General features: G+C 44.0%; 2 protein-coding genes across 2 annotated transcripts in view; one reads left to right on the top strand and one right to left on the bottom strand.

The window, feature by feature from the left end:
• Positions 1 to 392: 392 nt before the first annotated feature.
• Positions 393 to 20,636, top strand: CHRNA3 (cholinergic receptor nicotinic alpha 3 subunit). The gene is made up of 6 exons (XM_010593889.3): positions 393 to 492; positions 2,291 to 2,430; positions 2,549 to 2,593; positions 3,724 to 3,833; positions 12,199 to 13,210; positions 20,278 to 20,636. Exons 1-6 carry the CDS (start codon positions 393 to 395, stop codon positions 20,404 to 20,406), a joined length of 1,536 nt encoding a protein of 511 aa, XP_010592191.2. The 3' UTR covers positions 20,407 to 20,636.
• Positions 20,637 to 22,094: 1,458 nt separating this feature from the next.
• Positions 22,095 to 25,452, bottom strand: part of CHRNA5 (cholinergic receptor nicotinic alpha 5 subunit) — a 42,473-nt gene continuing 39,115 nt past the window's right edge. Inside the window, exon 6 of the mRNA XM_023552959.2 lies at positions 22,095 to 23,578. Within this exon, the coding sequence (XP_023408727.1) occupies positions 23,417 to 23,578 (162 nt within the window). The 3' untranslated portion in view covers positions 22,095 to 23,416. The remainder of the gene's footprint in view (positions 23,579 to 25,452) is intronic.

The following is a 25,452-nucleotide window of genomic DNA, read 5'->3' as shown; positions in this document are numbered from 1 at the left end:
CAGTGCACCTCCCTCGTCGGCTCCGCCTTACCCTTGAGACTCCGGAAGCTCCACTACGGTTCTGCGGGTCCAGCAGCAGAGCGCTCCGGGACCCCCTTACGGTGGGCGGGGCCCCTCGGCGGTGGACGTGAGGGCTTGGCGCCCCGGGATTGGCCGGGAGGAGCAGCGACCCAGCGTGCACCGAGCCCCGCGCGTCCCCGCCACTCGCACCGCTAGGTGTCCGCGGTCTGCGCTGGTAGCCAGGTGGGGAGATAGTGCCTCCCCGACGGCTGCGCCCACGCCGCACCTTTCGGGCCAGCTCGGCCCGCACACGCCAGGAGCTCCAGCCCGCGGAGCACCCCACACCGCCTGCCCAGCCGCGCAGAGCCTGCGGCCCGCCAGGCCGACAAGCCATGGGCGCTCGCCCGCGCGGAGCCGGTGTCCAGGGGCTCTCCCCGCTCCGGGCGCCGCCGCCGCCACTGCTGCTGCTGCTGCTGCTGCTGCTGCTGCCAGGTATGGGCGCAGGGTCGCCGGAGGGACGGGCGCCCGGAGTGGGGGACGTAGATTCCGAAGAGGTTGGCGCCGGAAGCTCAGCGTGGGGAAGCTGAGAGAAGGGGCGTTGGCGAGGGCAGGACCGGGGGCGCCGTTCCCGCGGACTTGGACCCCAGGTGGACTCGGTTCGACCCGTCGGCGAGTTATCTGGGGGATGTCTTTTCCCTTACGGCTCACCCCTTCCCTGAGAGTCATTTGGGCGCCTTCCTGGGAAGCGTGGCGAAGGCTCAGGTGTGAGGGTTCGAGTCCCGGCCCTCCTTGGAGCACTGCTTGTGGGCCCGGCTCACCAAGGCCTCTAGTTCCATTCTGTGCATCCCACACACCTCCTTGTGTTACATGTAAATGGAGAAACTGAGGCCAGAGAGGACTAAAGACTTGCCCAGGGTCACTGTGTGTGTATGCGCGCGCGCGCGCGCGTTTGTGTGTTTGTAGGGGGGTAGGTTCGTTTGGGGACTGGGGCCAGAGCCTGCGCGTCGGCCTCTCCTACCTATCTCGCACTATCGGCGCACCTGGCAGCGTTACGTTGAGACCCTTAACGCGGAGCGAAGCGCGTCTCCCTACCTCCCGCTTTGGTCTCTAGAGGGGAACCCTTGAGGTCCTCGGAGGGAGAGCCACGCCCTGAGTCTCCGCCAGAAGGTTCTCAAGGTGGTAACGGAGGGAAATGCCGCCCTGCTGTGGCTGTGTTGGTAGATAGAAAGGGGCGGGGGACCTGGCAGGGCCGCCAGGGGTTCTCTGCGGGTGCAGAGCCAAATTGTCTATTGGGTGAACGCTTTGTGGCTGTGTACGCAGCTGATTCTGCCCCTGCTTGCTGAGGCCCTCCCTTCAGAGCGCCTTGCACGCCCCACGGAGCTGCGGCCCCTCTGTTAGTACTGGGGAGAAGGGGGTCAGGCAAGATCCCATTTCAAGGCAAGGACAAGTTCGGTCGGACTTCCCCAAGGATTCCACTCCTCCGGTTGTCTCCAGGTCTGTAAATGGGAACAGCAGGCAGCTGATCCAAGACCTCCTCTGTGCTGGGTGTGGTTTTTGGACAAAGAAAGTCCCTAAGGGCTTCCAGAGAGGTAAGGGTCTGATCAGGATGTGAAAAAGGCATCAGCAGGAACCGTGGGTCACGCTCTGAAATCATGGGAGCCATGTGGGCGCCATGGCTTCTAAAAGGACTGGTGGCCAAACCCCTATAGGGCCCTGGCTGGGATGAAGGGGTCCCTCAGACCTGGGCTGCAATCTCCCACAGGCTGGAAGGTAGAACACCTGGGCCTGGATGACCAGTGCCACTAGTCGTCTGCCTACCATGGAAGCAGTGAGTGGCTGGACACAGGCTAAGCACCTTGGTGCCACACCCCTCTCCTGCAGTAATTGAGGGAAGGATAGCTGATTGTTCTTGGGTGCCCACCTGTGCCAGGCACTGAGCTAAGCACATCACTTGCAGTATTTCATTTAATCCTCATAACAACCCTACGAGGTGGGTACATTTATAATCTTTATTTTTACAGATAAAGATACTGAGGTTCAGAGAGGTTAAGCCACTTGCCTAACCTCACAGAGCTCATAAGTGGTTTGAACCAGATCTTTCCAACTTCAGAGCCCAGGCTTCTAACCACTCTGCTTCTTACTGTGTGACCTGAACTCAGCTTCCTCACCTGTGATTTGAGACGGCAGGACTTCCCTGAAAGTTTGGGATTCCATAGAGTACCCCTAGCTGGTAGAGGGGAGGCTGTAGGTGGATGATTTCCCCAGGATCTGACAAGGCTATTTCTCTCAGTGGCTGGTGCCTCCGAGGCTGAGCACCGACTGTTTGAACGTCTGTTTGAAGATTACAATGAGATCACCCGACCCGTGGCCAATGTGTCCCACCCAGTCATCATCCAGTTTGAGGTGTCCATGTCTCAGCTAGTGAAGGTGGTGAGTGCCAGAGCCATGAGCCATGGCTGTGGGGTACGGGGCTTCTGGAGGAACCTTTCCTGGAGCCAGCCTTGTTTTTGTGATTTCACTGTCTGCCTGCTTTAATCTCTCTTTCTAGGATGAAGTAAACCAGATCATGGAGACCAACCTGTGGCTGAAGCAAGTAAGTGACTAGGCGCTGAGCACTGCTGCCCCCTGGTGGTATCCACTTTATTTGCTGCCTGTGAACTAGTAAGGGCGCAAAGACCCAGCTCTACTCCTGCAAACACAGAGCAGGGGCCACTGACTGGGCCAGTCTATCTCTTCTGAGGCTTGGAGGCTTCGGTTCCCCTGGAAGGACTGCAGGGCCTGACTCCTCAAGTCACAGATGGACAAACTGCAGCCTGGAGGGAGAAACCTTCTCCCTTGTCACACTGCAGGGGTGGGGACAGATGCGAGACTAAACCCTGGCCCGATTCTAGGGCAGTGTCTGAGACCACCTACTTCCTGTCCTTAAGATAATATTGGGTGTTTGTTGTCAGTGTGGTGGGGTGGGATGTGGGTGCTGGTTCTTCCTGGTCAGATTGAGGCTGAAGAATTCAGCTTCAATGTGCCCTCCCAGAGAGTCTTTGTCCAGACATGCTGAGATAATGGCCCATTGGCCCAAGGATGACCTTCCAGTAGCCCTGCCAGCTGAGTGCTTGGTTCATGCAGCCTTCTTCCCCAGGAAGCTGGAAAGCAGGTGGGCATTGTGCCCACCCAGGGTCTGCTGTGGCAGCAGCCTCACTTCTCCCTCCTCAGGGGCCCATGACTCAGACCTCCCAGCCTCTGCTCTCAAACACTCCTGGGCCCTGGGGGATCATGGCTCTGTCCCCAGAACTCTGCTGAGGCCAACCCCACTTAACCTGGAGGAGGAAGATGGTTCTGTGATTGAATAGCACCTCTCTTTAGGGCTTGGTGGGGTACTTGTCTGAAAAAGCCTGTGTCATGGGGTGGAAATAGGAGCTAAAGCATGGAGGCTGGACCCTGGTTCTAGAAGTGGCCTGGAAAAGCACTCACAGTCTTTACTTGACTGATGAGGACACAGAAAGGGGCTGGATTTGCCCACGGTCACGGAAGCAATGGCTCCCCTAGAGCCAGGAGATGACCTGCAGGCTCCTAACCCAGTGCTCTCTCTGGTACTGCACCTACATGAGAACTTGGGCCGGTGTGGTCTCTAGATTAGTGACACACAGCAGGGGTGGGGACTCACCAAGATGGGTCAAGGGATGTAAAGCCACGCTTGTCCTTCCCCCACCTGCCTCCTCCTCCCAGATCTGGAATGACTACAAGCTGAAGTGGAACCCCTCTGACTACAACGGGGTAGAGTTCATGCGCGTCCCCGCAGAGAAGATCTGGAAGCCAGACATTGTGCTGTATAACAAGTAAGGTGCCAGGGTGGCCCTGCCCTCTCAGGGCCATCAGCTGGGCTCTGGGTCCTGGAAGCCAGACATTGTGCTGTATAACAAGTAAGGTGCCGGGGTGGCCCTGCCCTCTCAGGGCCGTCAGCTGGGCTCTGGGTCCTGGAAGCCTGACATCATGCTGTATAAAAAGTAAGGTGCTGGGGTGGCCCTGCCCTCTCAGGGCCGTCAGCTGGGCTCTGGGTCCTGGAAGCCTGACATCGTGCTGTATAAAAAGTAAGGTGCCAGGGTGGCCCTGCCCTCTCAGGGCCGTCAGCTGGGCTCTGTGTCCTCGCTCCACTGCGGCTTACAGCCCGGTTTCCTCAGGCCCTTTCAAGAGGCCTTGATTGATTTGTTTATTCTGCCACGTGTTTATTGAGCATCTAGAGAGTGGTGAGCAAGACAGATACCTTCCCTGCCTCCAGGAGTTTATCACCTGGCAGGGAAGGTAGGCATGAATTATAATATCCAAACATGCCATTACAAACTAGAGGAAGGGCACAGAAGGGAAATACTATGGTGGGGGGGGAGGGATCTGTCACCAAGACAGGTCACAGCCAGACCCCGGGAGGTTAGGAGCACGGGAAGCCTTCATTCTTTTACTCATTGGATAAATCTGCCCTTGCCCTCTGCTGACTCTGCACATGGCTAGGAGGGGGTGAGGGAAAGGGTTTGGTTATATTCTCAAGGACCAGCAAGCCCAAGGACGAGCAAGTCACAGAGAGCAGCAGTGTGCTGAGTGGCCTCAAAGAGGGCCCTATGTGGATGGAAGAGGACCATCGAGGAAAGCTTCAGGGTGGGAATGCATTTGAACTGGGTCTTGAAGGTAGTGTAGGATCTGGGACAGAGGAAGGAGATGCCCGGTGGAGGGTCTGGGGAAGCAGGAGAGTATGTTATGGGCAGCCTAAGTGACCTCACTGGCTGGACTGGGGGAGTAGCCTGAGATGCTGGGGGAGTGGGGTGGCCTTGAATGCAGCTTTCATTGCAACTCTGCAATGACAGACAGGGATGGGTATCAATGGGAGAATAGAGTAAGTGTTGGAGAAGGTCAGAGCTAGCCTAGCCTGAGGTCATGTGATCCCAAAGTTCCCAGCCTAGGTGACCAACACAGTTACCAAGGAGCTTTTTAAAAATACGAGTGCCTGCATTTTAAAACTTTTCTTGTTTGTTCCTTCCTCTGTTTTCTAATCTTAATAGCCATGTAATTCAGAAATCCCTGTACCTGTTCCAGGTCCTGCCCCACAGAAACACTAAGTTAGTGGTATGAGGGGGCCCAGGAATTTGTGTTTCACAAAGCTGTCCTGGGGACTGGGGCCAGCCTGCTTTGGGAGTCACTGATGTAGCTCATCACCAGTGTCTTCCAGATGAAGGAAAGGCTTGGAGCCTTGGGGACAGGACCAGTGGCCCCACCAGTAGGTCAAACAGGATTCCCAGGGGTGAGTTCTCTGGACCCTGGAATCCCAACCAGTCTGGAGAGTGTATCCAAGTTGTATTTGTGAAGAGTGAATCTAGAGGGAAGTACGTGGTTCCTCTATTCCAGGAGAGCTGCTCACAGGCCAGTCCCTCCCCAAGGGCCACTTAGGGTGTCTCCTCCAGGCCCACCAGCTTCAGGAAGCCTCTCCTTACTCTTTGTCTCCCGTAGATTCTTCCTTCGACAGTCTGATGTTGCTCACTATGGCACCTCCAAGACCTGTCCCTCTTTCCTAAGCCGGCACAAAGCTGACACTTTCGACATTTGAGCTCTTTTATTACATAAACATAAACTTTAATTGATATTTTGCACTATGTACTGTTTTATTCTCTAGGAATTGAGGAGTATCATTTTACATCTTTGTTTTATCTCTAAACCAGAACCAGTTACTGTTGAGTCAGAGGATTTCCTGTGGAACTGTGCTCCATAGGATTGTCAGTGGCTGATTTTTCAGAAGTATATTGCCAGCCCTTTCTTCCGAGGCACCTCTGGGTAGACTTGAACTTCCAACCTTTCAGTTAGCAGCTAAGCGTGTTAACCATTTGCACCACCTCTAGAGTTATAATATTTTGATTATGAAACATCTTTCAGCAGAACACTTCCTATAGAATTAATCTAATCTGATTTTAATGAATAAAAGCATTCTGTGTTTAGTTTTTTTAATGCCAGTATTAGTAGAAATTAATACATTTTACTATTAGCATTAGTATTAGCACTGGAGAAGCTCTGTATTTTTGCTGAATTCCACTGGTGACTGGCAAAAACGAAAGAGGGTCTTTAACCACTCGCTTGAAAGACAGTCTGTATTACTCTTTTCCCAAGGAAACACAGCATTTATAAATTAAGTTTCCTCCATTCAACTTGTGTTTATAGACTGGTTCATAAAGAAGTGGGGCATAAGATAAACCCAACTAGTTTGCAGCATCTTTCTTTCACTGTGAGCTGTCATAGAAATCTCACGGTCCAAAGTCTTTTAGGGAGCTGGACACAGTGTAGAGAATTTTTGCTATGCTAGAATTAAGAAAATGGGCAGAAATTGTCATCTTATGTTTTGAATTTTATAGCTGTTTTCTCTCTGGCAATCTTGGGGAACAGCTGGAGTACTTTGGGATGTAGGATTTTAACAATAATGAGAGCCGTAATGAAATGCTTCAGATTGGATGTGGAGAGGAGCAGATACCATAAGGAATTTCCTTGGAATCTGAAGCTGAAAATAACATTGCAAGAAAATCACCCCACTCCTCTCCTCTCCGTGAGGCAGAACTTCAGTTTCTCAGGATTGGCCGTCTGCAGAGGGTTCCTCTTCATTCTGAAACACTAGAACACTAGAAACAGCTTTTCCCTTCTCAAGCCAGTTTCTCCTATGATGTTTTGTTTTCTGAAGTTCATTTTCCAGTAGAATCCTCAGAAAGTGCTCACAGACACACTATATCCTAAGTTAGTTCAAGGTCATAACTGTAGCCTTTATAGCTAATATTTTTAGGTCACTTTTTTTTTTGGCTGGACATAAAATAAATCTATGGTTCATATTCTCCTGCCAAGAAAATCTTAAAAACACTTTCTCCTTGTCTTCTGGTGTGAAGTACAGTGTTGCTGTCAAAATTTGATGCCAATCTGAATTTTTTGTCCTGTAAGTCAGGTGACTTTTGAGAGTGAAAGGGGACACTGTTAGTAAGCATCCCAGGACCACAGGTGTAAACTTAGAACTGTCCTGGGCAAACCGGCATGTTTAGTCACTGTCTCAGTTACCTAGGTAAACCCTGGTGGCGTAGTGGTTAAGTGCTACAGCTGCTAACGAAGAGGTCGGCAGTTCGAATCCGCCAGGCGCTCCTTGGAAACTCTATGGTGCAGTTCTATTGTCCTATAGGGTCGCTATGAGTTGGAACCGACTTGACAGCAGTGGGTTTGGTTTTTTTGGTTCAGTTATCTAGTGCTTCGATAACAGCAATACCACAAGCAGATGGCTTTAACAAAGATAAATTTATTCTTTCACAGCCTAGGAGGCTGGAAGTCCACATTCAGGGTGCCAGCTCAAGGGGAAGGCTTTCTCTCTCTGTCATCTCTGGGGGAGGGTCCTTGTTATCAATCTTGCCCCGTCTAAGAGCTTCTTAGTGTAGGGACCCTGGATCCAAAGGACACACTGTTCTCCCGGCTCTTATTTCTTGGTGGTATGAGGTCCCCATGTCTCTGCTCCCAGCTGTCTTTTATGTATCAAAAGAGATCTATTTAAGACACAACCTAATCTTGTAGATTGAGTCCTGCCTCATTAACATAACTGCCAATAATCACACCTCATTAACATTATAGAGGTAGGATATACAATACAGAGGAAAATCACATCAGGTGACAAAACGGTAGACAGTAACACAATACTGGGAATCATGGCCTAGCCAAGTTGGCACACATAATTTTGAGGGACACAATTCAATTTGTAACAGTGGATGGTTTTGCTTGGATACCCGGAGGATTTTTTCTTGTCTTTAAAGTCTAGTTGTTCTACTACATATCCTATATGTAATAAGCCTTCTTTTATTCCAGGAAAGCTTTTTTTTTTTTAATTAAAGTTTTTAATATTTGATTTTTTTCTTTGCAGGAACGCAGTTTTACATATATAAGAACTTCTTTGTGTATGTTCCTTATATATCATTTTCTCTGATTCTTTTTGTTTCTGCGTGATTTTTAATTTTTTTTCTCCTTTCTGTCTTCTATGGCTATGACCATTTTCCATAGGGTCTACTCGTTCTTATGCTTCTTCTCATTTAGTCTTTATTTCTAAAACGATTTTTCCTTTTTCCTAATTCTTCCCTAAGCTCTATCCATACCCTTTACATATTCTCCTGTTGTTTGGCCAAACTATGTAACTCTTCTATTTCTGATTTATGCTACTTGTTCATAGTTTCTACAGTTTTTATAGCTTACTTTGTAATATCAGATTATAGCTTTTGTCTGCTTTGTGGCTCGATTTTTTTCCTGATGTGCCTTTATCTGCTGATGTGTTATGCAGTTATTCATTTATATACATTTCTTACGATATGCTTGCTTGTATGAGAGTCAGTCCAATTTTTTTCTGTCACTCTTGTTTAACTAGATGGCCTTTTCTGTAGCTCAGGAGCAAACTCCTATAGGGGATGGGAGTGAGTAAGGGTAGTTCTCCTTGTTTCACCTGCTTGAGATTTCCCTCCTTAAATTGTTACCCTGAGGCATCAAAAAGCCTGGCCTGTGTGGCCACAGTCTGAGAGCTACTGCTTCCGGACACCTACTTCTCAAGTTTCTGCACCTTCTTTCTCTTCTCACCCCTCAGTTTCCTGCCCTGTTCAATTTGGATTCCACCCCAAGCAGCATTTTCTCTAGGTAGGTCTCTGTCCTTCTGGGAGTTTTTGGTAGTATTTCTAAGGTCCTTGAGAGCCTAGCGCAACATTGAGTGACTTCTCTGCAGAGCCTCAGTGGATTCCCACAGTCTATTCTTGCCCACAAATCAGAATCCGGGGCCTTTCTGCTGCACTGGTCACTTTCAGATCCAATTGGTAAGCGTTCCATACAGAGTGGGTGGGGTCCTCTTTTTTGAGGTGTGGATATTTCTTGGTGATTGCATGTCAGGGGCTCTTGGGACGTCAGAACTCCCCTTTCTCTCCCCTGAGCTATCCAGCAGCTAACCCCACAAAGGTCCCATGCAGATCCCACACAGGCCTGCTGATGCTGGTGGTTTGACCTGACACTTATGTTGAGTTTCACAGGATACCTTGTAACCTAAGTTTGCTGACAATGTTGTCGACAGGCTTTTTTCTTTTGCTGTCCTAGCTGCCCTATTTTTGTGAGGGAATTGGGAGAAATTAAAAAAAAAAAACTAATGCCATCATGATCTTTCCCCTATCACTTACCACCCCCACCCCACTGAAACTCTTGATCTTCACCTGTATTAAAGTGATACCTCGGCTAATCATTGCCTTCCTTTTTTCTTAAATCTTCTCACATGGTTCGGCAGCATGTTGGCTCAGACCCCTCCCACCTCTGCTGTCCCTTGCTACCAGCCATCTCTTGGCCTCCCTATGGGGGTGAGATCTTCATTTATCTCTTGGTTATTCATTCAGCCAACAAATATTTACTGAGTGCCTGCTATATGGCTGGTGCTATGCCAGACCCCAGTCCCTAGCCGGGTCTTCATGTTCTCTCTCCTGGTGGAGGTATGGCTGTTGGCACTGCCTCACGTGGCAAACATGGTCTGGGCAAACACAGTCTGTGGGCAGCATTCACAGTGACTGGAGTCCCCACAGATGAGCAGAAATGAGCACCAGCAACCAAGCGTCTTAGTTCCCTAGTGCTGCCATAACAGAAATACCACAAGCAGGTAGCTTTAAAGAACAAATCTGTCTTCTCCCAGTTCTCAAGGCTTTCTCGACAAATTGGAATCTGTGGAGCCTCTCTGTTCACTAGCTACTTTCAGATTCACTTGCTGAGGGTTCCATGTAGAATGGGGTCCTCTTTTTTGAGGGGTATTTCTTTTGATACCAAGTCTGGGTCTGTTAGGACATAGAACTCCTCTTTCTCTTCCCTTGGCTACCTTGCAGTCAAGTTCTCAGCCATGTCTATCCCTTCCTTGTCTGTAGCCCCAGGCGCTTCTTGGTTCCTTGGCTCTTCTTGGCTTGTAGACAATCCTCACATGACATCTGTCTTCCCCACGCGTGTGTCTATGTCTGTTCTGCTCTTTCTCTCTCTTTTTTTTTTTAAACTATTCTGTTCTTTTTAGAACTCTGAACTGATTAGGTTTAGGATCCACCCTAACTGGTATGACCTCAACTAACTGATGAATAACACTACCTTAGATCGCATTATCGAAGCTCATTACATTACATGTAGGGTAATCACATTCACTACGTTAGATTACATTATGGAAGGTAACCTGCTCTACCCAAGGCCAACTGATTTAATCACATGATTAAATTATAACTGGATGTAGCTAGCATATGGCCATAGGAATCAATCATAACAGTAACTAGACTAGTGTTTGGTCAAACAGCTGGGAACCATAACCTAGCCAAAGTGACACATAAAATTACCCATCATACCAAGGTAAGCTTACCGCCATTATTTGGCCTTAGCATACAAACTCTCTGTGGGACCTTGAGCACGGCATTCCCGTACTCTGACCCTCAGTTTCTTCCTCAGTAAAGTGAGGTGATTGGACAAGAGCAGGGGTCAGCAAACTTTTTCTATAAAGGGCCAGATAGTAAGCCTTTTAGGATTTGTGGGCTATGTGGGTCTCTGTGGCAACTACCCAACTCTGCCATTGTTATGCAAAAGCAACCATAGACAATATGTAAACCGTGTTCTAACAAAACTTTCTATAAAGAAACATAGGCAGCCAGCCCATGGGCCATAGTTTGCCAACCCCTGTGTTCTAAAGGTCCCTTCCTGCTCTAACATTTTGTTGATCCAGGATGCCATAAGGAAAGTTCAGGAGGCCCCTGTCTTCCCAAGGGTCTTTTCAACCTTCTGCTTAGCCCAGCCCTACAGGTGCTCTTCAGGTGCTGAGCATGGGTCGAATCCACTTGGGACTGTGTATAGCCCCACTCCACCCCCTCCCTCCTCATACCTCTCCCTTCTCCCAAGCCAGGAGCTGGGAATAATCTTGTGGGGAATTGAGGGCACAATTGGAGTGAAGTGGGTGCTAAGAATGTTACAAACCCAGCAAGATGCTCTTGGGCAAACCAGGTAAAGCAGGGTAGCAGCTTTGGCAGCAAGTCTGTACATGTAATGACTGTCCTGCTCCAGAGAACCAAATGAGGGTGGGTGGTGGAGTGCAGGAACTAGCAAGGAGGGGACATGTGCACTGGAAGGTTCCCCTTCTGTTTTCACATGTTCTTATTCAGTAACAATGTCAACACAAGGATATCACCAAATATTGAGGTTTTTTTTTTTTTTTTTTTTTCCATCTCTTCAAATACATGGGAAAGAGCTATGGTGGTTGTTCTCTTTTGAAGAACATGAATGCCCTGAAATGCAGAACTCTAAGAAACCCAATAGGTACACCAGTATTCACTGCAGCACTTTTCACAAAAGGTGGAAATAGCCTAAATGTCCATCAACAGATGAGAACAGGGAGAAGAATCATGGGAAGAAAGGTTAGGGAAGCAGAAGGTGAAGGAGCCTATCATGCTGAATTTGAAAGACAGAATCAGAAAACATGGTAATTCATTCTAAGACAGTGCAGGGAAGAATGGGGAGAGTGAAGAATAATCAGGATCCAAGGATGGGGTTTGATAATAATCTCATTTAACAAGGTTCAATTTAATGGGCATGGGCTCCCACAGGTGGTCTCTGCAGTCCCTTCCCTCTCACAGTTGGATTTTACACATGATGCGCACACGCATCGAGCGCCCAGTGGAGACTGAATGAGGAGACATTAACAAGGTCCAAACCACCGGGACAACAGGAAGCAAACCTCTCCCAAAGCTGCCTAAACATCTGGCTCCAGGATGGTGACTTTTATCCCATAGAAACAAAACTGACTGGCCATTTCCTTAATTAAGGGAGGGATCCCTTTCTAGTCTTTGGGAGTGTCTCAATAAATATGAAGTTGGGAGTTGTACTGTTGAGGAATAAACCAGTGACGTGCTCCAAAGCGTGAGGAATATGTCAGATTGTTGGGGTTGGGTGAGTCTGTTTCAACTCTACCAACTCATCAGCCCACTCCCCTCTCCGGGCCTCAGTATCCCCATTGGTAAAATGAGGTGATCAACTAGATGGCCTTTTGCAACACTTTTAGGTCTCATATTCTGTACTTTTGCTAATAGTTATTTGGCATCTACCCAATGGTGATAGCAGTGTGTGAAGCTGGACTGAATGACGATGTGTTGCTGTGCCTCTTCTTTGTCTTTGCAGTGCTGTTGGGGATTTCCAGGTGGACGACAAGACCAAAGCCTTACTCAAGTACACCGGGGAAGTGACTTGGATACCTCCCGCCATCTTTAAGAGCTCATGCAAAATTGACGTGACCTACTTTCCATTTGATTACCAAAACTGCACCATGAAGTTTGGTTCCTGGTCCCACGACAAAGCAAAAATCGACCTGGTCCAGATCAGCTCCTCCATGAACCTCAAGGACTACTGGGAGAGTGGCGAGTGGGCCATCATCAGTGCCCCAGGCTACAAACACTACATCAAGTACAACTGCTGCGAGGAGATCTACCCAGATATCACGTACTCGCTGTACATTCGGCGCCTGCCCCTGTTCTACACCATCAACCTCATCATCCCCTGCCTGCTCATCTCCTTCCTGACTGTGCTCGTCTTCTACCTGCCCTCCGACTGCGGCGAGAAGGTGACGCTCTGCATCTCAGTCCTCCTCTCCTTGACCGTGTTTCTCCTGGTGATCACTGAGACAATCCCATCTACCTCTTTGGTCATTCCCCTGATTGGCGAGTACCTTCTGTTCACCATGATTTTTGTAACCCTCTCCATTGTCATCACCGTCTTTGTACTCAACGTGCACTACAGAACCCCAACCACGCACACAATGCCCACGTGGGTCAAGACCATATTCCTCAACTTGCTTCCTAGGATAATGTTCATGACCAGGCCGGCAGGCAATGAGGGCAACACTCAGAAACCAAGACCCTTCTACAATGCTGAGCTCTCAAATATGAACTGCTTCAGCCATGCAGAGTCCAAAGGCTGCAAGGAAGGCTATCCCTGCCAGGATGGGATGTGTGGTTTCTGCCACCACCGCAGGATAAAAATCTCAAATTTCAGTGCCAACCTCACCAGAAGCTCCAGTTCTGAGTCTGTTGATGCTGTGCTCTCCCTCTCTGCTTTGTCTCCAGAAATCAAAGAAGCTATCGAGAGTGTCAAGTATATTGCTGAAAATATGAAGGCACAAAATGAAGCCAAAGAGGTAAGGACACATTTATTATGACATCTGTCATTCATTTATTAAATAAATATCTATTGGTTCCTTGTGGGGCAAGGCATAGGGTGCGGGTTAGAGAATTAAGCTCTGACATCAGCAGCCTGTGTTCAGACCAGCTCCTCCATTTACCAGCTGTATGTCCTTGGATATGTTATCTCCCCTCTCTGAGCCTGTTTTCTCATCTGTAAAGTGGGACGATAAAGCTCATGAGTCTGTTGTGCCCTGAAGTTAGCCACTGGGCTGATAGCAGTCTGGGCCTCTAGGACAACTAATGTGAAGAAGAGTGGATTAGGAGATGGGCTGGAAAAAGGCATAAGGCCAGATTATCTCCAGTGAGTATTGATCAGCTCAGCTTACATTTTTAACCAACTTACATTTTTATTTCTACTTTCTTGTTTTTATTTTTTTCTATTGAGCTATAATTTACAGAGTTAATCATATATGTCAATGAATGTCTGCATTATGTGTACACCCATATAACCAACATCCACATAAAGACATGGAACAATTTCAGGGCTCCAGAAAGTTCCCTCATGTCCCTTCCTAGTCAGTGTCTCCCTCCATCCTTGATAACTACAATCCTGTATTCTTTCACATTGATCAGCTTTGTCTGTTCTTGAGTTTCATGTAAGTGGAATCTCATAGTATAAATTCTTTCATGTCTAATGTCTTTCATTTAACATGTTTTTGAGGTTTATCCTTGTTGTTTCTTTTTTATTGGAGCATAGTATTTCACAGCATGACTATCCCACCATCTTTATTTATTCTATAGTTCTTGGACATTTAGTTATTTCCAGTTTGGGGCTATTATAAATAGGTTGTTATAAACATACATATTGTATATGTATCATATTTTCAGCAATACACTTGAACATATGCACTCATCTCTCTTGGCTATATACCTAGGAGCGGAATTGCTGGATCATTGGATAGATGTACTTTTAACTTTAGTAGATACTGCAAGTTTTCTGAAGTGCTACAACCAACTGACACTCCCATCAACAGTGTTTGGGAGTTCCAGTTGCTCCAGATTCTTGACATCATTTGTGTAGTATACCTCACTGCTGTTTGAATTTCTATTTCCCTGTTTGAATTTGCATTTCCCTGGCGGCACAGTGGTTCAGAGCTTGTCTGCTACCCAAAAAGTCAGCAGTTCCAATCCACCGGCCACTCCTTGGAAACCCTAAGGGGCAGTTCTACTCTGTCCTATAGGGTCACTATGAGTCGGAATCGCTATGAGTCGGGTTTGGGTTGAGTAATGATGTTGAGCTTTTTTTCATAAGCCACATTCAGTCTTTTGTGAATTCAAATTCTTTTGCCTACTTTTTTAATGGGGTAAATGTATTCCTATTTTCTCCAAAAATTTTATGGTAGGACTAATGGCAAGTACTAGGAATAGGAAAGATTTACACTAATGTTATGTGTCTGGCTGCTACATGACCCTCTTTTTATCCTCAAGGTTACCAGAATCACATCTGGTAATTTTATAAGACATTCTGCTCTAAAATTAATTGGCTCTGCCTTAAGTTGCTTATTGGCAAAGAGCTAATTATGAGATCATTTCAGCTCCTGATGCACTGTAGGTAATTAATGTTGGTAGCAAATATCTCGAGCTTCTTTCATGCAGCTGTGAGTGGCATAGGGAAATAGAGGAGGTCTCAACAACAGCCGTCATCTCCCCACCGCCATCCATATGAGCAACTATGTCTTGTGACCCAAACAATGAAAAACCTCCAGCTAATCCCAATAATTTTGCAAAAAAAAAAAAAATCTGGCACTCCTTTAAATTCGGTTGAAGCGATTGTTGGACATTAAGTAAATGAATAGTGGAAATATCGTTCATTTGTATAATATGGAATTTTTGCAGACATTCTCTAACTTTCTTTACCCACTTTTAAAATAACGATGTCTTTTGAACTAGCAATAATTTTAGTAAAGATAAAGATCTAAATGCCCATACTCCAGCCTTTGCCAGGCTATTACAGATTCCTTTTATTCAAAAAACTGTTTATCAGGCACAATAGAAGTTTTAGGAGGGTCTCAGACATGTTGTGGACAGAGGCATTAAAAAGTTATTACTAAAAGAGAGCTAGACATCCAGAAATCAGCCAGCACATCTATGGTCAGCTGATTTTTGACAAAGGGGCCAAGTTCATTCAATGGGGAAAGAAGAGTCTCTTCAACAAATGGTGCTGAGAAAATTGGATTTCCACATACAGAAAAATGAAACAGGATCCATGCCTCACACCATACACAAAACCAAATTCAAAATGGGTTAAGGACCTAAGTGTGTAAACTAAAACCATTAAATTCTTAGAAGAACAAGCAAGGACAATGCTGTCAGACCTAGCTTTCAACAATGGATTATCTAATATAATGACAAAGGCACAAATAGTAAAGACGAAAAAATTAAATGGGACCTCATAAAAATTAAAAACTTTTGTTCTTCAAAAAACTTTACTAAAAAAAAAAATGAAAAGACAAGTTATTGACTGGAAGAATATCTTCAGAAAACATACATCTGACAAGAATCTAATAACCAAAATATATATAAAACTTCAGCAACTTAAACAAAAGGCAAATAGTCCAGTCATAAAATGGGCAAAGGACTTGAATAGACATTGCACCAAGGAGGACATTCAAATGGCCACCAAACACATGAAAAGATACTCAGCATCATTAGCCATGAGAGAGATGTAAATCAAAACTACAATGAGATACCATTTCACTCCCACTAGGACACCTAAGGAGCTCTGGTGGCATGATGGGTAAGAGCTCAGCTGCTAACCAAAAGGTCAGCAGTTCGAATCTACCAGCCACTCCTTAGAAACCCAGTTGTACCCTGTCCTATAGGGTCACTATGAGTTGGAACCGACTCTATGGCACATAACAACAATGGGATGGCTAAAATTAAAAAAAAAAAAAAAAACCTGTGGGAAGATTGGAACCCTTATCCATTGCTGGTGAGAATGTAAAATGGTACAGCTATTGTGGAAAACAGTGTGGCAGTTCTTCAAAAAACTAAAAATAGAACTATTATAAAAACTAAAACCAAACCTGTTGCTGCTGAGTCAATTCCAACTCATAGAACTATCACATGACATAGCAGTCCCACTCCTAGGTATATATCCAAAAGACCTGAAAGCAGAAACTCAAAAAGAGACTTGTACACCATTGTTCATTGCAGCACTATTCACAAGAGCCAAAAGGTGGAAATGACCTAAATGCCCATCGACAGATGAATGGATAAACAAAATGTGGCACATACCTACAATGGAATACTACTTAGCCAGTAGGAGAAATGAACTCTTGATACATGCTACAGTATGGATGGGCTTGAAGACATTCTGTTGAGCAAAATAAACCAATCACGAAAGGACAAATACTGTAAGACCTCACTTACATAAAAAGACAAGAAAAGGCAAATGTATAGAGACCAAAGTTTACTAGAGGGTACCAGAGGCAGAAGGGAGGGAGAAAAGGGGAGTTAATAGTGACGGAATAATCGTATTAAGGGTAGGGCTGCACAGCCGATTATTGCAACTGCTGTCAAAAGTTGTACCTATAAAAAGTTGAATTGACTAAAGTTGTGTGATAAATTTACAACAACAACAAAAAGTAGCTGCTAAGGCTGCTTAGATACAACCAAACACCTCAGGGAATTTGGTTCCTTGGTTTGGAGGTTTAGGGTCATGGTTTCATGGGACATCCCTGTTAACTGGCCTAATAATGTGCTTAGTGCTTCTGTTCTACCTTCTAGTTCATTGTGTAGTGCCTGGGGTCCTAAAATCATGCAAGTGGACTTCCAAGGCACAACAATTGATCTCTGTTCGCCTGGAGCAACAGAGGAAGGAGTGGCAGGAATAAGAGGAGGAAATGGAATGTGTGGCTAATTGCCTCCATGTACAACTGCCTCCGTTGCCATGAGAACAGAAGAACTTGATGGTGCCCGGCTACCATTACTGAACATTTTGATCAAAGATTCAATAGACAAATCCTGATCCAAAGGGGGAAAAAAATGCAGAACAGAATTTCAAATTCTCATAAACTCTAGATTTTCTGGAGCCATGAAGGGTGGATGAACCCCTGAAACTATTGCCCTGAGATAATATTTAAGCCTTCAACTAAAAAAATCCCCTGAAGTCATCAGAAAACCAAATAATAGTTTAGCTTAACTAGTAAAAAAGCTCTGCCTTGAGTATTATACTCTTTTAAAAACTATATGGGATCAAATTGACAACAGCAACTCAAAAGATTAGATAGGAACCTTAGGGAACTATGAGTTTATATTAATGAGGGAGGAACAACTCAGAAAAGGAGGGTGAGAATGGTTGCACAATTCAAAGAATGTAATCAATGTCACTAAATTGTACATATAGAAACTGTTGAACTGGTCTGTGTTCTGCTGTGTATATTTTCAACAAAACAGATAAAATTTAGCAAAAAGAGAGAGAGAGCAGACAGGTAAATTAATGAAATAGCCTGAATGTCACAATAGGGAGTAGTGGGGTCTGTGGCAAACTAGTGGCACTTGGTTCATCTCAAGGGAAGCCACTGCTCACCTTTGTCCATTTGATATCACATGGGAACGTGAGCCCGTTATCGCTAGATCCAGCAGTTTTTCCAGAGAAAGCAGACATATGGTCTGCAGGCCATTGGATTGCAACCTGTATATAAAAGGATGGCAAGAGTTAGAATACAGGTGTCTACTTATCGCTCTGCGGGGAGAGTTGAGCTGTCTGAAGAATTTCTTCCGTCCCTCTTACTCTGTGACTGGCACTCTGTTGTTCCCACAATTTTCCAGAGATATTTTAACTTCCTAAATCTCTGGCTCTAGAATGTGGCTGGTTTTAACTGTCCTTGTCTCCTAGGAGCCTAGACTGAAGCCATCTCCTGAGGGTTCTGAGAGCCTGTGAATGACTGTCCCTGGATACACAGAGTCCCAAAGGGGCAGAACTGTGTTACAGCGTCTGGCCCACCTTTCTCTCTGCTGCCCCTGGGAGAGCCCCCCAATCTCGTCTCCCACCTCATTGTTCTTTCTTGGCTGTATCTGCCCTGCCAGTTATCCTGCCTATGGAATCCTTTATTGTAGCTTTTTTTATTTTTCACACCCATTTTTCTACTGGGTTCTTCTGTAAAACTGCTTCATGTTTCTAATATTTTATCTCAGAGGATGTTTATTTTAAATCCTTGACCTATGTGTTCCATGAATTCTCTTTCATGTGGCCCTGTTTGTATATTTGGGGCCAGTAAACTCACTTTAATGGTTCCCTGGGGGGTGCAAACGGTAAATCGTTGGACTGCTAACCCAAAGGTCACTCAGAGGTGCCTCGGAAGTCATGTCTCGTGATCTGCTTCCGAAAGGGCACAGCCTTGAAAACCCTGTGGGGCAGTTCTACTCTGCACACATGGGGTCTCCGTGAGTCGGAATCAACTCGATAGCAACTGACAACAAACTCACTTTTTCCTGGGTGTGTCTGCCATCCTTGCTGAGTTATGTTCAGGTGAGGGGCCAAAAGCCCAGGCCCCACACTGAGCCATGTATCGTTAGTTCCCAAGTTTCCAAAGAACGGCCAATTTCGCTGTGCTTTAAAAAGGCTTTAAGAGAGAAAAAATTCACTTTCACCTAGCTTTTTTGCAGCAGTATTCGTATTCCTCTGGTAGACCCAGTCCCATCTTTCTTCACTAGGCTAAACCATGTGAACTTCTGTCAGAGGGAGCCTTATGCTTGGATGAGGGTTATTTTTTTAAATCGGCATTAATATTATAGTTACTATTTGTTAAGGACTCTGTGCCAGGCACATTATTTCATTTAATCCTCACAATGGCCCTATGAGGTATGTACTGTTCTTATCCCCATTTTACAGATGAGGAAATTTGAGGCTTTGAGAGGTCACACAGTTTACCCAGATTCTCACAACTGGAAAGGAGCAGAGCTGAGATTACAATAAAAATCTGTCTCCAAGTCTCCAATTTTTCACCCACTGCCTCCTAAGGCTTTAGATTTAACAGGTAGTGGGTGGGTAAGAATCATAGGGTCTTTTGTTTATTTGAAGCACTTACTAACCGAAGTCTTAGGAATTCAAGTTAAAGTACCTCGTGGCAAATGTGGCATTAAAATTCTAATTTTACCTATGACTTCTCAGTGTCACCAAAAGGACACAGCTACTCAAGCTCATAACAGTGAAATAAAATCCTTGTCTCCCAGCAGCAATTTCAGTGCACTTAATTCAGTTACTAAATCACAGGCTGCCTCTTCATTATGTGATTATTTCTTCAGCATCAGTTGATTCATGAGTTCTCTTTCTCAATTCAATTATGGTTTCCTTGCTTTCTGAATTGTCTAGGAGCATAATTAACATACAATTCTCCTTCCTATGTCAAGCCTATATTAAGCTGTATTAGAAGCAATTAGCCAAGCTGTTTCTTCCATCTTTTACTTTACTGTTGGCAATTTTTTTATGATTTTCAACCTGTTCTACAACTGCTCAGTACTCCATGATACTTTGGCCTTAATCATGGAAGATGACGTTTGGTCAGCGGGGCACTGCAGAGCAGGTGGTGGGAGAGGAAAGGGGAGGATGGCCTTGCCCTGAAGTGTTCATTACATTTTTGGAATAAGGTGACAGATGTTCAAAGAAAATGAACATCTACAACTGGATAGGAATAAGCACTTTTAAACAAGAGTAAAATGATGCTGGGTTGTATTAGCCATTCTGACAGGCTCAGAACCCTTCCATAAAGACATAAGTCAAGTTTTACTAACTTCCTAAATTGAATTCAGTTTAGAAAAAACAGATTATGTATACATGAAGGCATTTCTGATTTGGAACAGAGTTAACATGATAAATATTTTATACCTGTTTCCTCTACATCAAGAGAGACTTGAGGCTGGTAGAGTTCCTTGGACTACATCAATCAGAGAAAAAAGGTTTCTCGCATATTGGAGACAAAATGGCTTCTATTATTGAAACACACTGAATATTTGATACTGAAAATGTGTTCCCTTTGCTTTTCCCTTCATTCTTTTTTTCTCTCATGTTGTTTTTCAGATTCAAGATGATTGGAAGTACGTTGCCATGGTGATTGATCGTATTTTTCTGTGGGTCTTCATCCTGGTGTGCATTTTAGGGACAGCAGGATTGTTTCTGCAACCCTTGATGTCCAGGGATGACGTATAAGCACTAAACCACTGTGGGGGGGGGCAGGGGAGCTGTTTCTTAACAGTAACATACTTTCTGTCATCAGACTTTGTTTCTAGCACATCAAGGTTTACTTGTTATCCAATTGCCCTGATTTCTGTCAAAAAAGAATCACTTAAGTGTTGGTATTTATTATGGATAAATGAGTATTTAAACAATTTTTTTGATAAGGTAAAGAATAAGAATGTCAAAATATAATTCTTCTGTAGGGATAAGTAGTGTGCTATGGGACATATAAAAATGGGCTCAATATGAAAACTGCTCCCCTCCTTTTTAGTGGTTGAGACATAACTGAATAGAAAAACTTGTTCAGAAATATGAAAACCCATTTGATTCAGTATCACAGAGATTTCCCAATGGATGAAACCCTGGTGGTGTAGTGGTTAAGAGCTATGGCTGCTAACCAAATGGTCGGCAGTTCGAATACACCCGGTGCTCCTCGGAAACTCTATGGGGCAGTTTTACTCTGTCCTCTAGGGTCACTGAGTCAGAATCGACTTGACGGCAATGGGTGTGGTTTTTTTTTTTCCTAAAGTAGTCCATACTCCTAGAAGTTCCCCCGCTAATACATGTTCTTACCGTGAATTTCTTGTTCTTTACTGGTTTTAAACTCTAAGGGCTGAGTCAGAGAGCTCAACTGTTTACCTTGCATAATTCTAAATTTAATACCATGAGAAATTACAGCTAATCATATATTCATGTTAATGAGCTTTTACAGCAGGGTTTCTAACCTGCAATAGTATTGGCATTTTGGGCCGCGTAATTCTTTGTCGCGGGGGAGGGGGCTGTTCTGTGCATTATAGGACCTTTAGCAGCACCCTGCCCTGTACTCACTAGATGCTAGAACAACAACCTCCACCCCCAGTGCGTCAACCAAAAATGTCTTCTGAATTGTCAGACGTCCCCTTGGGCAAAATTGTTCCTGGTTGAGAACCACTCCTTTAGACAAATTATTAAGATAGTATCCCATACTACATGTTATAGATTGAATTGTATCCCCCCAAATTGTGTGTCAACTTGGCTAGGCCATGATTCTCAGTATTGTATGGCTGTCCACCATTTTGTGATCTGATGTGATTTTCCTATGTGTTGTAATTCCTACCCCTATGATGTTAATGAGGTAGGATTAGAGGCAGTTATGTTAACAAGGCAAGACAGTCTACAGGATTAGGTCGTGTGTTGAGTCAATCTCTTTTGAGATATAAAAGAGAGAATCAAGCAGAGAACAGAGGGACCTCCTACCACCAAGAATGAAGATCCAGAAGGGGGGCACGTCCTTTGGACCCACGTCCCTGCGCTGAGAAGCTCCTAAACCAGGGGAAAATTGATGACAAGGACCTTCTCCCAGAGCTGACAGAGACAGAAAGCCTCCCCCTGGAGCTGGCACCCTGAATTCGGACTTCTAGCCTCCTAAACTGTGAGAGAATACATTTCTCTTTGTTACAACCACCCACTTGTGGTATTTCTGTTACAGCAGCACTAGGTGACTAAGACACTAGGCTTCTGAATCTGACTAACCACTGACAAAGATGGTCCACAGACACCGCTATAGTTTTGTCACTAGTCACTGATGTTTTTCCTTTGCAAAAATAAAACTTATAGAATCGCAGCTAACTGTGACTCCTTGTTCAATAAGTCAAAAGGAAGATTTTTATAAAATTTAATTATAAATAAAAATTTTAAGTAACAGTAAATGAGATAGAAGAGTGATCAGGGATGTATACATGCTAAGATAGCTAACAAGCAATTCAAATTCATCAAACCAGACTTACACATATTAAATGGCATTGAACACCTGCCTACAATAAAATGCAAATTAGACAGGGCCCTCTCTGCCTTCTGAAGAGTGCTGACTTGAACTGAGATGGGTTACTTACTATACATACATAAGGCATTTGTTCTCTCAAGAGCTAAGAGCGCTAAACCGAATGCAAGATTTCCATCAGTTTTTTCTTCCCAGTCACAGCTGAATCAGGGACATTTGGACGGAATTTAACATGTTTATCTGGGATACAATATACTATACTAAATAAGTGCTAATAGACTGCAATTCTGAAATTCTATTATTGTCATTGTTAGAATGAAAGAAGTATATCGATACAAGTATGTAACGAGGTGCTTATACAAGATTAGAATACCATCTTTAATCAGAAAAGGTTTTCATAGAATGATTTCAGAGTACCTACAGACATGTTTTAAAAATGGGACTCGTGTCACTGAAATGGACTATTCTAAGATCAAGGATAAAGAAATGCTACCACAGTTTATACAGAACATAGTTCTATTAAGTGTGGAAAATATGGACAAGGGCATTTAAATTAATGTTCAGGATACGCTACTGCATGTCCACAGGAGCTGTCTATTGTAAGCTTTTACAAGGAAGGGGAGCTATAAAAATAGCTAATACAATAGTTGTCCAGTTTAAGCAGCTAAATAAAGTGATAAAGGAGTTCTCAATTCCCATTTTTTTTAAATGTTGGTTATAGAAAGCAGCATCACATTAAAATTGTTACCATACTAAGTAGTCAGCTTACTTAATATAACAGTGTAAGATTCTGCCAAAGATTAGCTGTCACCCAGAGAATACGGGACAGAAAGAACTTAAAAATGTCTATCTTGACAAAATACAGGTTTCAAAATCAGTCTTCAAATACATCTGGAATTTTCCAGCCTAACCAAAAGATGAACTTCACTGGTTTTTACAAATTAGATTTGCCAAGATACAAACATTGAATATTCACTAGTACAGTTCAGATAATATTTTGGTGTTATTTTCAGAAGATTAAATGTTATTTGGTCACCTATTACTTCAGTCATGCAGGTAGATGTACTCTTGGACACTGTATTCAGATAAACTCATTTTAGCGACTGTTAATCTGTTAAAGCCTACATCAAATTTTAAACATTACATTCTCAATTTTATACAAGGTGCCATAAGACATACGTGCCTTCGGGTAACTAAACTCAGACTATAACCCCTTGGGAGGGATCACTTATTTGCATTTCCAATATGAACTGGTACTATTATATTTGCCCATTTATAAATGACAGGAACAAAAAGTCCAAGAGATCCAACAATTGACACCAGTAGGAAAGTCCACAAAAACATCCGATCAAGAACCTGGGCTATGAATTTCCAATCTTCCACAACCTGTTTTGAAAGAATAAAAATAAAAACACATTAAACACATAATTAAAAATTGCATACATATTTTAAGATATGACACAATGAGTTAGAGGCTAACTGCAAAGAGTAAGTGCCCCTATACTCAGAGTTCAGGGACAGAGACTACCCTGTTGGTCTTTAACAAATACAGCCTCCTCAAACTTAAAAAGACACTAACTGATTTGTTAACCTATACATCCACTATAAAATTTGTTAACCTATACATCCACTGGAAACCCTGATGGCATAGTGGTTAAGACCTACAGCTGCAAACCAAAAGGTTGGCAGTTCGAATCCATCAGGTGCTCCTTGGAAACCCTATGGGGAAGTTCTACTCTATCTTTTAGGGTCCCTGTGAGTTGGAATTGACTCGACGGCAACAGTAATTACAAGTGGCTTATTTTTACAAATTCTTCATAAAAACTAAAATATTTATACTACTTGGATATTTTACAATAAACTAAAAAAAAATTTTTTTTTATTCTTACTATATACAGTTATTTCTCTCAGCTGTTCTTGCCCAGTAGTGTTTACCTGTTTTACCTTTTTTAAAGAAAATCCACCCTGAGGTTAGTTTCATGACAACTGAAAAGCTGGCTCAGGATAGCACATGTTAGAATGCCACTAATCCTCCTCCTTCACCTGTTTTATTTAGCTTCAGGTTTCCTAGCGACCACTTTCATCTACACTTGTGGAGGGCAGATCTCATGGCCCTGAAGCTTGTTTCCTCCCCCTTTCACAGATTTAGAGACCTGGTGGTACAGTGGTTAAGAGCTCGGCTGCGAGCCAAAAGGTCGGCAGTTCCTTATCTACCAGCTGCTCCTTGGAAACCCTATGGGGCAATTGTACTCTGTCTTATAGGGTCACTATGAGTTGGAATTGACTCAAGAGCAAGGGGTTTTTGGGTTCACAGCTTTAGCAGGGAGTTGGCTCAGCAGGTCAGAGTTACCTCAAAGGAGGGCTGCTGAGACTAGCCACTGAGTGCCAGAGGCTTCCCTTTCTACAAGGCCATTTCCTTGACCAAGGGCTTCCTTAGTTCCCTGACCCTTAATGAAGTATGTGGGTCCTCTACTGGAATTGTGCCCCAAGTTGTGGGATAATGAGAATTTAGGGGATTGTAAACTTCTACTACTATTCTGCTTCTAAGTTTCCCCTGGGGTGGGGGAACATTTTATATCTGCACCATGCCCTAGGAGTATGAGCCCTGAACCTTCTGCACAATACTTTGAAGACATTTATTAAATTCCATCTCAATCTAAGTCATTATCTAACTAATATTTGTATTTTTAAAGGCTCCATTGATAGCCTCAGACCTTGTAAACTAATTTATTTAATTATACTACCACCAAATAAAATTTTTTCAAACCTGCAAGCATGAAAAGCTTATTAAAAATAGATATCAAATATTCCTTTTAGAAGAGGTATTATTAGATTTGTTCAGTCTGTTTCCCAAACCTGCTAGAAATTTTCCCTTTAAAAAAGGTTTAGAAATTAAAATTCACATAATCTTAATGGGGCCAATTCAAAGTAAATTCAATTATGAAAACATTTCTATTGTTATAGCTTTAAAAATATTACACAATAGATATTAAAAAAATAGTGACAAGATTGAAATTTTACAAGTTTTGAAATAAAAACCGTCAAATATGAACACATTAATAAGATTTATTAATATTCAATTCTTGCACTTTACATATACATAAACCTTAAATTAGGAGCCAATGAAATTTATCTTTTTGTAATAGTTAAGTCATAGCATTATTACTAAGCTTTATAAGAATACTTTGATCTATAACAAACATATAAAAACATCTTACTCATTTTAATTCCACTAGTAAATGATTCACAAAATGATTTAT

The sequence above is a fragment of the Loxodonta africana genome, chromosome 13, assembly GCF_030014295.1.
Source record: "Loxodonta africana isolate mLoxAfr1 chromosome 13, mLoxAfr1.hap2, whole genome shotgun sequence".
Taxonomy (NCBI): domain Eukaryota; kingdom Metazoa; phylum Chordata; class Mammalia; order Proboscidea; family Elephantidae; genus Loxodonta; species Loxodonta africana.
The sequence above is the reverse complement of the archived record's forward strand: the minus strand, read 5'-3'. Positions and strand labels throughout refer to the sequence as shown.